This window comes from Carica papaya, chromosome 7 (assembly GCF_054855325.1).
Source record: "Carica papaya isolate Zhongbai chromosome 7, ASM5485532v1, whole genome shotgun sequence".
NCBI lineage: Eukaryota > Viridiplantae > Streptophyta > Magnoliopsida > Brassicales > Caricaceae > Carica > Carica papaya.
The window spans coordinates 8,655,109-8,671,137 of NC_142315.1; the positions used below are offsets into that span (position 1 = coordinate 8,655,109).

The 16,029-nt window shown below is 34.1% G+C and overlaps 3 protein-coding genes across 6 annotated transcripts; all 3 read left to right on the forward strand.

The window, feature by feature from the left end:
- The first annotated feature begins 533 nt into the window (after positions 1-533).
- On the forward strand, positions 534-8,171 carry LOC110811328 (Cyclophilin-like peptidyl-prolyl cis-trans isomerase family protein). 3 transcript variants are annotated; one of them, XM_088208726.1, is made up of 14 exons: positions 534-657; positions 1,727-1,849; positions 1,969-2,023; positions 2,148-2,236; positions 2,533-2,557; positions 3,276-3,314; positions 3,563-3,680; positions 3,910-4,037; positions 4,147-4,531; positions 5,381-5,493; positions 6,003-6,201; positions 6,291-7,181; positions 7,271-7,339; positions 7,603-8,171. In XM_088208726.1, exons 2-14 carry the CDS (start codon positions 1,772-1,774, stop codon positions 7,946-7,948), a joined length of 2,535 nt encoding a protein of 844 aa, XP_088064852.1. In that variant the 5' UTR covers positions 534-657; positions 1,727-1,771; the 3' UTR covers positions 7,949-8,171. The 3 variants fall into 3 exon arrangements, with proteins under 3 accessions (XP_088064852.1, XP_088064853.1, XP_088064854.1); XM_088208727.1 differs by having other exon boundaries at positions 4,147-4,513; XM_088208728.1 differs by lacking the exons at positions 534-657; positions 1,727-1,849; positions 1,969-2,023; positions 2,148-2,236 and adding an exon at positions 2,396-2,417.
- Positions 8,172-11,894: 3,723 nt separating this feature from the next.
- LOC110811332 (cytochrome c oxidase subunit 5b-1, mitochondrial-like) lies at positions 11,895-14,205 on the forward strand. The gene is made up of 6 exons (XM_088208733.1): positions 11,895-12,181; positions 12,489-12,571; positions 12,652-12,702; positions 13,537-13,603; positions 13,734-13,813; positions 13,917-14,205. The coding sequence occupies exons 1-6, from the start codon at positions 12,034-12,036 to the stop codon at positions 13,956-13,958; spliced, it is 471 nt and encodes a 156-aa protein (XP_088064859.1). The 5' UTR covers positions 11,895-12,033; the 3' UTR covers positions 13,959-14,205.
- A 137-nt stretch (positions 14,206-14,342) lies between these two features.
- Positions 14,343-16,029, forward strand: LOC148252931 (U-box domain-containing protein 8-like). Of its 2 annotated transcripts, none has more exons than XM_088208731.1 (2): positions 14,343-14,841; positions 14,933-16,029. In XM_088208731.1, exon 2 carries the CDS (start codon positions 14,941-14,943, stop codon positions 15,868-15,870), a length of 930 nt encoding a protein of 309 aa, XP_088064857.1. In that variant the 5' UTR covers positions 14,343-14,841; positions 14,933-14,940; the 3' UTR covers positions 15,871-16,029. The 2 variants fall into 2 exon arrangements, with proteins under 2 accessions (XP_088064857.1, XP_088064858.1); XM_088208732.1 differs by having other exon boundaries at positions 14,948-16,029.

Sequence of the window (16,029 nt, forward strand, 5' to 3'; positions counted from 1 at the left end):
CATATTTTAGATCATGCTTTAGTAAATTAGTTTTATATATTTTAGTAAAACTTTATGACATAAGAAATATTTTAATCTTCTTGGAAATAATAAATAGACATCTGGGGTGGCTGTATTTATACTGTAATTTTAAAAACTTTTACTAAAAATAATTATTTACTAAAACATTTTAAGTTAAAATTGGTATTTAATATAAATAATTATAAATATTGTCATTTTAAAAAAGTAAAAACTAGATATTTAATGAAAATAATTTTTAAAATTTTAAATATAAGTTTTTAGTAAAAATTGAAATTATTTTGTAAAAACTATATATTATACTTTTTTTTTAATTTAAACTTATCAAAACTAAATTTTAATTTTAATTTTTTACTAAAATTATTTTGAATTTTATCGTAAAAATATTTTTAAAAAGTAAAAGCCAACACAACGTTGATTTACGAAAAAGCCCTTACCTGGCTACCGCCAAAGCTGGCATGAGTGGAGCACTTGAGTAGGCTTCAAAAGGGTATATTGGTAAGTATGATGGGAAGGATCAGACAGGTGAATACACCAGTGGAACTAGCTTACCCTCATTTAAAAGCCACTAGGTTTTCTTCTTCACGGACTTTCGTTTCTCCTCATATCGTCGCATTTCTGTGCCTCTGCATTTCTCAGGTAAACCCTGCCGTTTCTCTCTCGAAATACGCACTCTTCTTCTTATAATTTATCTCCATCTACGTATCTCCTGACTATCCCGATATCCATGTTTCCCCCTGATTCACAACCACTGTTTATTGATTATCTTTTTTCGCTCTTCAAAATAGTTTTACCGTTTTTTTTAGCTTCTTCTAGTTGGTATTTACGATACTGAGTGTGTAAATCTGACTATCTGCTTTTTTAAAAAAATCTTTTTCATTGACCTGTTTGGTTCGTTTCAGTCGAGTGCTAGGGTTTGTGGGAATTTCAGCTAGGGTTTAAGGTTTTTTTGTTTTTTTTTTACTTCGATAAAATTCGAGGATGGGTATTGCGTTAATGACTTGCATTTTAATGGTTACGAATTACGATCTTTTTTGTAAGATTCGCTCAATTGGAGGATTCTTCTTATGTACTGTTATCTTTGCCAAAGACGGTTGTGCTTTTCTTATTGCTTTCGGATCTGTTTGTCTTCAGTTCATGGTGCGGCAAAAGCTTAAGATGAGTTTACAAGCTTCATATTAATACTGTACTTTAAATGAGTCATAAGATGTTTGTTTCTTTTGAAAATGAAAGTTGTAGGAAATTCTCGCAATCTCAAATACGAGATGAGGTAACCGTAGTTACTGGTGCCTTTGTCTGTTTGTGGGGTTTGTATGGTTTCTTCCACATAGTAGATTAATTTAAGTTAGCTTTGGTGCATGTCAAAATCTTTTTATGATCTATTGGTGCATTGATTGGTTCTGCTAATGAGCGTGAATTTTTTTCTCATTTGCCATCATTGTCTTCTGGTTAATAAAGAGAGAGAGATGTTTCAATGTAATTGTTATGGTGGTGTTTGTTAGTATGGTAGTTAGGTTGTCTTTAGTGAAATTGGAACTCATAACATATCCAATCGTTCTTATAACATGGGTCTAATTAGGATAGGCATGTAGATCCAATTGTTTGTGTATGAGACTGACAGAGTACTTCAGATAGTAATATGTGTACCTGCTTTATTTGCTAACATGTGCCGGTGGAATTTGTCCACTTCCTCTGGTCACATTGACAGATAAATTAAATATGGTAGCTTGAGTTGTGATACGAGATACCAAAAATGGCGAAGAAGAAGAATCCATTGGTTTTTATGGACGTCTCTATTGATGGCGACCCTATTGAGAGAATGATTTTTGAGGTAGGCATATCTAAGTTTTGAACAAGATGTTATCTACAAATTATATGTTTCTCGTAATGTTTGTTGCTGTAACTTTTGCTGTTGAGTTGTTTTTATTAATGAAATTTTTGGTTTTCTAGCTTTTCCCTGATGTTGCTCCCAAGACAGCAGAAAATTTCCGTGCACTTTGTACAGGTAATATTTTTTGGCTGCTTCAGATTTATCTTCCACTATTTTGTTTTTTACTTGTGTTTGCAGGAGCTATTTGGCATTCTTTCTTCTTTGTATCTGAATTTTCTATTGTTTATTCCATCTTTAGGAGAGAAAGGAATGAGCACCAAAAGTGGAAAACCATTGCACTACAAGGGATCCTTCTTCCATCGGATCATTAAAGACTCTATGGCCCAGGTTTGTTGGGTTATCTTCCTAATGTTTAGGTGCTTCAGCCGTTTTCCCCCTCTTTTTCTGTGCTTAGTTCCCTGTTGAATGTGGCTTAGAAGTGGTCCATCTTTTGGTCTCTTGTTATTGTTTATGCTGTAGGATACAGGGCAGATGGTCACGCCTGGTTTTCTTGTGATATAGTTTTAAGGTTGTACTTAGTTGTCCATCTCAAATTTTTTTGAGCTTTGTCATGCACAGCCCATCTTGTACACTCAACTGTCTTTCTATATGGCAATGGACTAATAAGTTTGTAAATCTTGCAGGCTGGTGATTTTTTGAAACGAGATGGTGAGTGCACTCTGCATACTCAGCTGATTTTGTAGTTCCGTCTCTCTATGGTTCAGATTTGCAATTTTCTTTGAGATATTCATTTTATCTTTTAGCATTTACTTTTTGAAACTGAAGTCAATCAATATTTGCTTTAGGTGATATCTATTTTCATCTTATTTTTTTCCCACCTTCAGAAAAAAAACATAGTTATTTCAACTATTGTTAGAAATTTCTGAAAGGTAGCTATGTTAATTGTGAGAATGGCTGCTTATAGTGGTTGAAGTCTTAAATATTAAACCAGTAATTTGTCTATGGTTATGAGCTTGTGATGTTAATTGTGCTTCTTGTTATCTTATTATGCAGAACTCTTTATCAGTATTTAGGTGAAAAAAAATTTGTTTGTTATGCTAACTGATTTATTAAATGTTTTTATTATTGTATATCACATTTAATATGGAAAATATATTTGTGATTAATGGTTTTAGCTTTTTGGTTCTTTCTTTTAGTGATGGTTTTTCTTTTTTCATCGATGTAGTGATTGACTGTTGAATACAGAAGAGGTGTTTGTATTGGTAAATGCTCATCCTTAGGCATTAACCATAAAGTTTAGGGTTGTTATGTCAGAGATTACATGTGAAAGGAATTATTAGAAATTTATACTAAAGTAGGATATAATAATGCCATAGATGCCCATGTTAAGCTCTCATAAATTGGTTTAATCTTTTTTTTATTTCAGGATCTGCTGGGGAAAGCATATATGGGGGAAGGTTTCCAGGTGAGAATACTTTAGGATTTATGTCTCTTCTTGATCTTTCTGTGACTGGATCAATTTTTCGGTTTTTTATGGAGAAAGTTTTCCACTTATGTGATGCTTTTTTCTCATCATGATGTGTACATTCTACTGACTTATTTTCAATGCTTTTTATATGTTGAATTCTGGTGTTGATGAAAGCATCTAAAGTACATATTTTATTTTTTACCATCTTTACTGAGTAGTAACAGTAAGTTTTGACTTTGTGTCAGATGAATCACCTAGGCTCAGGCATGATGAATCTGGTCTCTTATCAATGCCTATTGCTGACCGGGACACCTTGGGTTCTCATTTCAACATTACCTTCAAGGCAAATCATCATCTTGACAGGTACTTTTAAGATTTATTATTTATGCTTAACTTCAGTCTTTCCCCCGAGGCTATAATTGTTTTGTCCTATATGTTTCTTTGATTTTTTATTACATGATTGGCCTTCTTAAATGGAAGTGAAGATTTCTTGGGTTGGTTCTAAAATATGTATAATTCTGGTTTTTGGTACTGTGTAGTAGATTTGGTTGTTTATTATAGTTATCTTGTTATATTCTTGTATATTTGGCAGGAAGCATGTTGTCTTTGGGAAGCTGGTGCAGGGAGAAGAGGTATTGAAAAAGATTGAGAATGTCGGTGATGAGGAAGGGAGACCGACAGTAACAGTGAAAATTATTAATTGTGGTGAATATAGTGAAGGTATGGATGTGGCAGCATGTGCTCTGGATGACTATAATTACCAAGAAATCTATTACATTTTAAAGCATGAGATTTTTAATGAGTCATTAAACTTTACAATCACCTACAGAGAAAAAGAAGGGAAATAAGCTGAAAGTGGGAAAAGATGTTTCATCTGATGCTAATAGTCTTGAAACACGAAGAAAAGGAAAACACAAGAAATCTTCAAAAGACAGAAGGAAGAAGAGAAGAAAATATTATTCATCTGAATCTGAGAGCTCCTCAGATTCTGAGTTTGATTCATCAGAATCAGAAAGTGATTCAGACTCATCTTTATCATCATCATCATCTGATCTTAGTTCTTCAAGTGATGATAGGCATAGAAAGAGGAAGAAATCTTCTAAACGAGACAAATATAAACGTTCAAAAAGAAGAGATAGGCGGCGTGAGAAAAAGCGAAAGAGGCGTGATAAGAGATCCAAGCGCAGGTCAAGAAGGTTATATTCGCGACACTTGTTAGTAGTTCTTTTGCATATGTTGTTTTTTACTTTACAAGCTAGTTCTTTTACATATGTTGTTTATTGCTGCACAAGCTAACTTCTAACTCACATTAACCATCCATTACGACTAGAAATCAAATATTCTTGACTAATATCAAATTCATTTTTTCAACAAAATAAATACGTATATGTATAGATCTATATACGCACGTATATTCATTTGAATTTAATATTTGTGGATTTGAATTTTTGTTGCTAAGTTAGACAGACATATAAGCAGGCTAGAACTAAGTTATGAAGTTTGCCAAACCAATCATGTATCAAGTTTGACTGATATGAGCTCGAAGTGCTCATGATTTCAACTTGATACTTGTCTCCTATTGTTTAGCTCTTGAGGTTTTGCGCACTTCATGTTCTTTCTGAATTTGTTGGATGTCATTGAGAATTGTTCGGGATACTTTCAATTTGGGGTACTTGTGTTATACGAATAGTGTACGGGTTTCTTGACTGTAAGTTGCTAAACATTCATCACACTGTCATGATATACAGCATTTGTATTGTTGAAAGTGGCTAGAATTAATGGTAAGCCTTCCAAGTTTCTTAGTTATCTTAATCCTTCTGATCCCCATTTTGAAATTCTTGATGCTTAGGAACACTGAGAATTGCATAAAATGCTCTCATTGTATCAGTATTTTGAAGTACATGTGTCTGTGTGCGTTCCACTTGCTTCCTGGCTCATTTTATTTTTCATTTTGCATGTTCATGGATATACTAGTTGTGCTCTACAGTTCAGTAAAAAAAGATAGCTGTTTATCTCGTTATGATTGTGCTGTTGAATGAACTCTCTTTGATTCATGTTGTTAGGGTGTCGGGTAGTCTCACAGATGACGAGAGTGACAGTGCAAGTCAAAGGAGCACTGATGATCTTGATCTTCAAAATAAAGATGAGAAGCTTAGAGACGCTTCACAGGGAGCAGGTACATATGAAGTCATTTCATTTCTGTCGCTCGACATATATAGCATTGTGTCTTGTTCATATCAAATCTCTTACTGTGAATTGCTAGTCAATATGGAATATAAAAATTAGTATTCCTATGCTTGAGACTTGTTAGTCTTTTGATTGGGTGCCTATACCTATTTCACTTAGTTGTTGGAAGCTTGGAAGGTATTTTAATAATAAACTTTTGGTATAATGCAATAAATCTTCACTTGATATGATTTTACTTCATTGGTGAAAGCAAAACATATAACCCATGATATCATTGTGGTGGATTCTTCTGCTTCCAAAGAGTCCTTGAATTAATTGTTCAAGAATCTGTACTATAAAGTCATGTCGGCATGTATTAAAAATTGATTCAGAGGCACTTTTTTGTACTTTAGTGGCAATTTGTAATTTGTTTGAATATGTTTCATTCAATACTCATTGGCTTTAAGCCATTGGTCATCTCTTTTCTTACTGTTTTTTTTTTTGTTTACCATACTGTAGGTAGGGATCATCCTGCCTCAAACTCGGAGAAAGATGCTGTCCCTCTTCATCATAAGCATAGAGAAGAGCCAGAAATGCTTGAGAAGGAAGAGGGCGAAGCACCCAGGGAAAATGGAGAGCGGCGGAGCAATGGGATTGGAGAAGACCGAAGTACCAATAGGCAACCTGATGTGGTGGATGATCATCCAGGCAAATCTAGGTCTACTTTCCATTCTTCTCACACCTCAGTTATTCATTATGCTTACCGATTCTTCCCGATCCGATATTTTATTAAAAGTTGATGAGCAGGAGCCGAAGCGTGAGTCCTAAGAGGACTATGAGTAAGAGTATGAGTATTAGTCCACGGAGGAGTCTGAGCAAGAGCCCAAGCATTAGTCCGAGGCGAAATCTGAGCAGGAGTCCCAGTGAGAGTAGAAGCCCTCCAGTTGCACGGAGGAGTGTGAGCGGAAGTCCTGTTAGGAGTGCCAGCAGTGGTAGCCCAGCTAGGAGTGTTAGCAGAAGTCCAGTGAGGGGTCAAAGGGGCAGAAAAAGTAGGAGCCCAGCTAAGAGTGTGAGCAGAAGTCCTGTTAGGGGCAGAAAGGGCAGAGGCATTAGCAGGAGTCCGGGGAGAAGTGTTAGCAGAAGTCCAGTGAGAGGTCCAGCAAAATCAAGGTCCCAAAGAAGCATTAGCAGGAGTCCAGTAAGGTCATTGTCACGAAGAAGTTTAAGTAGGAGTCCACCTAGGACATCATCAAGAAAATCAGTCAGTAGAAGTCCTGTAAGAGTATTGAGGAAAAGCATGAGCAGGAGTCCTGTGCGCATTTCAAGAAAAAGCATTAGCAGAAGTCCAGTTAGATCATCTAGAAGAAGCATTAGCAGAAGCTCGGGTAGGGGTCCTAGGAGAAGCATTAGCAGAAGCTCTGGTAGGGCTCCTCGGAGAAGTATAAGCAGAAGCCCAATTAGGCCACCAAGTAGGAGTACACGGCGTAGCTATTCGAGGAGTCCCAGTCCTGCACGGCGAGCAAGGTCACCTCCTTCTGATCGTGGAAGAAGTGTTTCACCTGATGGATCTCCGAAGCGCATCAGAAGAGGGCGGGGGTTTAGTCAGCGTTACTCTTATGCTCGACGATACAGAACACCATCCCCAGATCGCTCTCCTGTGAGGTCATATCGTTATGGTGGCAGAAGTGATCGTGACAGGTAAATTGTCATTAAATTTTTTTCAAATACTATTGTGGGTTTTTGTTCAACTCTCTGTTTATGCTGACAGCATTTATCTATATCTCTAGGTATTCAGTTTACCGAAGGTATTCTCCTAGGCGATACAGAAGTCCTTTGAGAGGAAGAACACCGCCAAGGTCTGCACAAAATTGGTTATTGTTTAATCATGATTTTTCTGTAATAGATCAATGGTGCTGCACGGCTCTTTTCAATTGAAGGTTACCTGTACGGTCTCTATTTGGTAGCATGTGAAATTAATGAGTAACTATTGAAATAGAAATTGGAGAAGTATCTGATGTTGGGTTTTTCTAATTTGAAGCCTTCTATTGTTGGATATGGATTCTCATTACGGAGTTTGTAGTCCATTTGAGCTGATTGCTGTAAATGTTTGTCCATGTAGATACAGGGGAAGAAGAAGCAGGACAAGGAGTCCATCTGTGTCACGTAGCCCTCGATACCGAAGTCGTCGTTATAGTCGCAGTCCCAGTCCAATTGGCAGTCGTTCCCCGGTTACAGCATCTAGACCTCAAGCTTCTCCACGAGATGAGAGGCGAAGGTCACCTTCGCGGAGTCGGAGCAGGAGCCTAACTGGTTCTGAACCATCAGGGGAGTCAAAGCCCCCCAAGCGGGCAAGTAAGGCAAGGTCCAGGTCCAGGTCAAGGTCAAGGTCATCTTCTGGAAGCCTGGGTGGAAAGAAGGGGCTGGTCTCATATGATGATGGTTCTCCTGACTCAGGCCAACGGTGAAGTAGGTCGCAGCATGATATTAGTGTTGGATGAGATTTTAGGTCACACCTCATGTATTGGAGTCTTAGTTTCTCATTTGTCCGGCTTCATATTTTCATATTTTATTGTTCTAGTTAGAGTCTTGAGATTGTGATGGAAATATTTCCCTGGTTTGGTTCAGATGAGCATTTGGAGTGTTATGGGGGTATATTTTGAATAATCATTGGACTTGACAGTTTGATTATGATTCTAGTTTTACTTATGGCAGGCTGTTGGGGCTATTCTCTCTTCCCAACAATTAAGGTTCGAGCATCAATTATTTTTTCTGACCGGTGGATTATGTTCCATCGTGAATCACTGCCGGATGCAGCTTTGCGTTTTTGGTGTACGCAATAGAATTAACACTGCGCCGGCATGCTAAGACGAGTAATCTTTTGAACTACTACTTAAATAATTGTTAAAGAGTTAAAAAAACTGAGTGTATGCAGGTTCTATTATTTAATAGTTAGCATGTGGGTAAATCTAGTAGTTTCATATACTCGCAGAGATTACCCTGTTCGGTTTCTTCTTCGTATTTTGCGAGAAGGTTCTACACCATCTGCTGCTTTTAGTTAACATTAATGTATGTTTTAAAAAAGTGTCTTAAAAGTAATTTAAATCAAACTTTCTTGTGATTTTGCTTTTGGTGTTAATACGCCCAAACACTGAAAAAATCAAAGTGTTTTGAGGTAACAGTTACATTTTTTTAAAAAAGAAAGAGTAACAGTAAGGTTTTTAAAATCTAATGTTTGCTTTTGCAGGTGGGTAATAATTTCTCATATCTATGCTTACCAACTCTATCTATTGTTAGTAAATAATAATATTGCGAAAATAACACAGTACGAGTTGTTACCTTCTCGTCCAAATGAACCCTATAGTGTCAGTTACCATTAAATTTATGTTATGATTAATATCTCTATTAACATTACATAACTAGAATATTTAATTAATTAACAATTTTTATTTATAACTAACTAATTTATTAAATTTGTTTTAAATTGTTATAATCAATTACATCTTGAATTTAATTACTAAATTTTATTTAATACGATAGATAAAAAAAAAAAAAAATTAAATGCTTTGTTATTCTCTTAAACTGGTTTAAGTGTTTATCATTGAAACTCTTATTTTTTAATTAATTTTTTTTTGATATTACATGTAAACCAAATAATTATATTATTTATTAATATTAGTATGTATTAATTTGTAAATCTGTGTATATGTCCCTAAATTCTGTTGTGATTATAAACTTCCTAGTATATTTAGGCATCACTAGCAATATCTTACGATAAAAAACCCACCATATAGAGATTATCAATTGCACGACTATTAGAGATACCATTAAACTAAGCTATTATAACACTCCATGATTTTACCAAAAGTTTGGTAGTTAGAGAGTAAAAAATTTATATATTACATAAGATCAAAAGATATTATACATTCTTATAAATAAATCAGACAACAAGATGAAGATAATAACCTTTACCATCATCCTCGTACTTTTTTTTTTTATTTCTTGCTCTTGTAGTTCCTTTTTTTTTTGTTACTATCTATTTACATCATAATTACTTTGTAAATGTAACATGAGGTCACTGTTTGTTTTCCCATATAGGTTATTTGGCCACCAAGTGAGGATATGGCCATCCTCTTTGATACCCACTCTTACCCTCTTTCAGAAATCAACTTCATTAATTTAGCAACATAAGTAGAGTGAAATGAGCTCAAATGTGACTGTCAATCAAGAATAAACTACTTAAGGAGAAAGATGAAGGATTAGTTTCATTACAATGCTGAGAAAACATTGCGATTGGCTGAGATTTTGGTGAAGAATAATCTAACAATAGAGTTGTGGAGCATTAATTATTATGCATAAGGAAGATAGTGTAACTTTCGTTCAACTAGTAAACAAAATTTTTTAAATATAAAAAAAAATAATTCATCAACTCAGTGTAGATTATACAATAAATAATATAAAAAATTAACATAAAAATATTAAATATTTTAAAATTTTACAATTATCTAAAAAAAATATAAATTTTATCTAAAGATAAAAAAAAATATATATATATATATATATATAATTTTTAGTTAAAAGACAACGAACAATTTTATATTTAATTCTAAAAAGATACTAACTTTGCTTAATTATTAGTAAAACGTTCTCGTATAAAATTATGAAAGAAAAACGATCTCACCATATGATAGTCATAGAAAATTTTCAATTCTATCTATTTGTGTAGGAAGAACAACTCTTTTTAAGGTGGAAGAGATCTTATATGTTAGAAAAAAAATAACATTGTAATTAGATAATAATCATAAATAAACAAATTAAAAAAGAATAAAAAAGACACACTACCTGCCATTTCAGAGCAGACATGATGAACTTATCCTCCAGTAAATGGACCGTTTGTCTTTTTAGATAGAATTGTTTGACTATTTTCTGTAAGATAATATATTAAATATATATCTATTTTATGCAAAAAAATTATGACAAAATATACTATACAATATATTTATTATGAAAATATTGATTATTAGAACTTTCTCAAAGTTTTATAAATTAAGGAGCATAAGGGATCTGTTGTGTTTAAAAAGTCATCAATATATATATATATATATATATATATATACACAGACATCTATTGGCAATGTTATGATTTTTAAATGAAAATAAAATTAATCAAAAAACTAAAAAATATTTTTGTTGATAATTACTATGTAAATAAATTCTTTCTACTTATTACATTACAGAATGATACAAGTAGTGATTTATATCAAAAGTTATCATCAAGTGCTATATTAATATTTATTATAAATCAATTTTCTTAATTATTTTGAGAAATTCCTTTACCAATTTTCTATGATCATATACTTTAAAATTATTTTAAGAAAATATTTTTAAGGAATATAGATAAGAAAAGAATGTAAAACACATTACTTGTCCTTTATGGGTAGATATGATAAACTTATGAACTGTCTAACCTCAATGGTTTAACTATTTTCTATTGTAAGAAGATGTATTAATATGTATATATATATATATATATATTTCATGAAAAAATTATAACATAATATGCTATACAATTTATTATTGTGAAAACATTACGAGACTATTATATTTTACTTTTTCAAAAATTTTTAAATTAGAAAATTATAACAAGTTTGTTGTGTTTGAAAAATAATCAAGACATAAAAGTATTTATTGACGATATCATATTTTATAGATGAAAATAAAGTTAATTAAAAAAAAAAAGAACATTTTCGTTAATAGTTACAGAAAAATAATTCTTTCTATTTATTGTACTATAGAATAAAATAAGAAATAATCTATGTTAAATTTTATTGTCAAACATTATACTAATATATTTTATAAATCAATTCATATTCTATTAAAAAATTCATTTATTAATTTTTTGTGATCATATATTTTGAAAATTATTAGAGTGAAATATTTATAGGAGACTGTATCATTATTAAAAGCGATGAGTTCTTAATTATCATTCGTAAGATTTTATTAAAAGTACAAATCAAAGTTAACGATTATTCTAATCAAAGTACATGAAAATAAAATTAGTATTTTGGTGGCATAGTATGGTTCTTTTGGTACAACTCAACCATGGTGGGATTAAGTTCAAATGATTCTTATATGCTATTATATGTTTAGATTCTTCTTTTGACATATAACTTCAATCTAAGGGTTTGGTTCATGTAACAAATACTTACATAATTGTGATAATGCCAAGTATAATAATGTTCAATGAACTAACTAGTACTTTTATATTTGATAAAATACATAGTAATCTATATATATATATTCAATTATATTTTATGTTATATTAATCTTATGACTACATATATTTATGAATCATGTTCAAAATTTTTTAAATGTTTTATTATTGGGATATTATCATGCTACTGCGACATGATACATAATTTATTCTTCTTATAAATTTAAACATCTATTCTAAATAACACATTCTTTGTTTCATTAATTTGTGGCCAAGCTGCAAAAATCCCAATTAAAGGAGTTGATCAGAGCTTTGTGTTGTTAGAAGAGACGGGACAGAATGTGGAGAAGAGTGATATCAGCATCTGCTTCGGCCGGAAGATTAGCCTCCTCATGGCGATCCTCCACTGTCCGATCTCTTTCTTCCTTGTCATCTTCCGCATCCGTTCCTTCTACGGTGCCGTTTCACCCCCACTACTCCGATTCTAGTAATTCATCTTCTACGCCAGAACACCCCCCCCACTTTTTTCTTTCTTTTTTGATATCTCCCTCTCTCTTGCCTCTTTTTCTTTTTATAATTCCTTTTTAAAAGTCTTCGGTTTGCTATCGGCAGTAGTTTTATCATTTTTTCATATCATGTCTTCAAACATCTAATTGTCCGTTTGGGTACAGAGAAAATGCAGCAAAGGGAAATTTTTAACTATTCTTTGTCTTTAATCACTATAGATGGTTATGAAATGCTTTCTCGCACGTGTTTTCTTAATTCATTTCGTTATGCTGGGCTTAATTCGGTAGGTAAAACTCTGAAAAGAAAAATTGAAGACATAATGCCAATTGCTACCGGGCACGAGCTAGAGGAAATTGAAGCTGAGCTTCAGGTAATTTCTATTATCTACTTACGTTTTGGAAGTTATGGTTTCTGAGATGGTCCAATTTGAACCTTGTCTGCTTCTTGTAGGGAAAGAGGATACTTGAGATTAATTATCCCGTGGGCCCTTTTGGTACCAAGGTTTGTCAATTAATCTACGCTTTAAGATTGGATTTTAACGAGCCGTTGGAGCCTGATAAAGTTTGTGAACTATATTATACTTAGTTACATTGATAATGTTGTTGCTTTGCATTTGATTCTTACAGTTTCATGGGTTAGAAACAATTGGGAAAGAGGACTATTGATCTTTGAATATAATGTACATGATTTTTGTTGATTTAACGAAGTTTGTGTAGCTTGGATTGATTTTATGTTTGTTGATTTCCTAACCCTAATAGGGTAGTGATATTGTTAAAGATGAAACTTGCTTGATCTAGTGAAAAAGATGAAGGGGATCATTAGTGTGGTGGAGCAAGGCATGAAATGTTGTATGGCGCTCATAGTATGTCTGGTCTGACAAGCTTCCAAGACTTGGGGTTAATTCTACGTCATATCAGTTTCCAAACTGTTTCTGTGTTTTTTAAAAAAATTTCCCATTTTCTTAAGGGAGTGTTTAAACTCGGATTGAGGAAATTCCTCGACAATCTTGCATTTTTAGCATTTATGCTATGCTAATTGATAATCATTTGAAAGCATGTAGTTTGAACTCGCAATCATGCTAACTAGACCCAGTATCAGCAGACATTTCCTATGTGTGAACTAATTAAACATCTTAGTCGTCTTCATCATGGTCTAAATCAAAGAAACTTCTTATCAGGTCTTTCCTCTGCTCATATGTTGTCTTAGCCTTTAGTACATAAGAGGTAATGAAGATGAAGTTTGTTTTGTTTTTTTTCTATTTACATTTAGTTGATTGATATTTTGAAGGTTGAACTGTTGTAATAGATCTAGTCATGCCATGTTATCTACCTGTAGGAAGCACCTGCTATTGTCAAGTCTGTTTATGACAAAAGAATAGTTGGATGCCCTGGGGGAGAGGGAGGTTAGTCCTTCTGCTTTTCCTTTTGCTTCCCTTTCTTTAATTAGCTGACTGACAAATGTTTTACATTTTGATCCTTTTATCCACGTTGCAGAATTAGTAATGAGTGATTTATTTTTCTATAAATCTGCAGAAGATGAACATGATGTTGTTTGGTTTTGGCTGGAGAAAGGCAAACCACATGAATGCTCGGTGTGCTCGCAATATTTCATGGTATCTTATCGTTTCCTGTTGTTAGAGTCAGTTGTGAATTAAAACAAATGCTTTTGGAATAATTTTCAGACTTCTCTAATTTATGTCTGATCATATTCTGCAGTTGGAAGTTGTTGGCTCCGGAGGCTGTCCAGATGGCCACTGAGATGATAACCATTTATTCAGCTTACTACATTTGTGGAGGAATAAAATCTGATTACGTGATGTGATGGAAACTCACACTGAGGCAAAAACAATTTTGTTTCTTTTTTGAAAATAAGCGGCAAAACAATTTTTGTCGGGTCTTTGGATCCCTTTTTGCTTATGAGATTAGTCTCAGATGTTTTTCAAGTTGGCGCATTTCTTACTTTGAGACCTTGTTATAATCAAGTTCTGGCAGATGATTCTTTTTATACTATTCATCGATAGGCGATAATACTTAACATTCTTATAGCAAATTACTTGCCTATAACATTTTTTAATTGCATGTTTTACCTCTTTCTGTAAGTGACATGAAGAGAAATCACAGAACAGTTGAGCACTTTGGGTTTAGTGTTGCATTCGTTTGGATCATGTTGGAACTTGTTCAGCACGAAATCAAATTGGAATGCAACATTTATTCCAGAATCTAAATTTCTTTGATGGTTAAGAGTTACAGAGAAGAAGAACAATTTTCAGATTGTCAAAGAGAATCCTTTATGTTCTCTGACAGTAGTCAATTGGGAATTGACATTCAGTGGTATTTGGCAGTCTTCTATGAACTGCCAAACCATTTATCCAATAGTGATTTAATTTTGTTCTACTTGTTGGTGTCACTTAGTTATTATAAATGTATGAATTTTAAATTCTCTTCAATAAGCAAATAGGCTCGCCTAATATTTGGATGTTTGTGATTAGAGAGGACAAAAAAAAATTTGACTGCCATTTTTTTTGTTTTTTACTTCATAAACTATGAAAACATCGAAAGAATGTCCAAATCAAGAAGGCCGAGGATTTTCCCAATGCAATGGAACATAGGAAGCATCAACCGGATTAAACTCATCTGCTCTGTAAGCCCAAGGCTTGAAGATTAATTAGTCTTTAATCATTTCTTAAGTTTTTTTTAAGCTTCTTCTGCTTTCTGCAAATTTTGCTTACCAGCTTCAAACATGTCAGCTGCTCGACTTGCTGAAACCATGAATGCCTGCCTATCTCAAGCTCTATCAGACTCCCCTGAGCTTCAGCAGAAAGCTTTGGGAACCCTAGCTTCCATGACCAAGGTCAGCCCCAAGATCAGAGATTTACTGGCAAAAACTGATGGTGCCATACCCGCGATCTTCAATCTCTCCAAGTCTTCCTGCTCTATCATCCAAGCTCTCACCTTGTCAGTTCTCTTCAACCTCTCCTTGAATCCTGACCTGAAACGTTCTCTTGCAGACATGGAAACCATTGATCTTCTCAACTCCATAATTCTCTCCCCAAGCTCCCCAGAATCCAGCAAGTTAGCTTCCTCTTTGGTATGCAGCCTGGCAATGCTGGACAAGAACAAAGCCAAGTTTGGTGTGGCTGGTACTGTCCAACTACTGGTCCATGCCGTTGCAGCTGTTCCTTGTGGTCCGGCTGCTCATCACCTGCTCAGTTCTCTGGCTGAACTTGTCCAGTTCCATGGCAATTGCACCCTAGCCGTCCGGTCAGGAGCAGTCCCGGTTCTAATCCAGCTGGTAACAAACTCCAATACCGAAGATCTTACTGGAACTTCACTGACTGTTCTTAGCCTTGTTGCTAGGTTTGGAGAAGGATTGAATGCTTTGAGAAAGATTGATGGGATTGTGAATTCAATGGTGGATGTTCTTAAAGGGACATGCATGCTGAGTAAGGAAGGTGCTGCCGAAGTTCTTCTTCGATTGTTTGACGAAAGTGAGGGATGCGTTAGAGATGCTCTGATGCTGCCGGAATTCTCAAATCTGCTAGCTGATTTGTCGGTGAGAGGATCAGGTAAAGCCCGGGACAAGGCAGGTCGGTTGATGAAAAAAATGATGGAGGCGAATTGGGATTTTAATGCTGATACGATTCCAAACTCTTATCTTCTGGAATTGTAAGGATCATGCCTTTGGTAATACTTGTGAATAAGCAGCCTTGAGATTGATTGTTTCTGATACTTATTTTGTAGAATTTTTGGACCCAAAATCCTTTTAACAAAAACTGGGTTTGTTTCGTAAAGCAGTAAAAAAATTTAAATATTTGAGGTTGATTTGCAA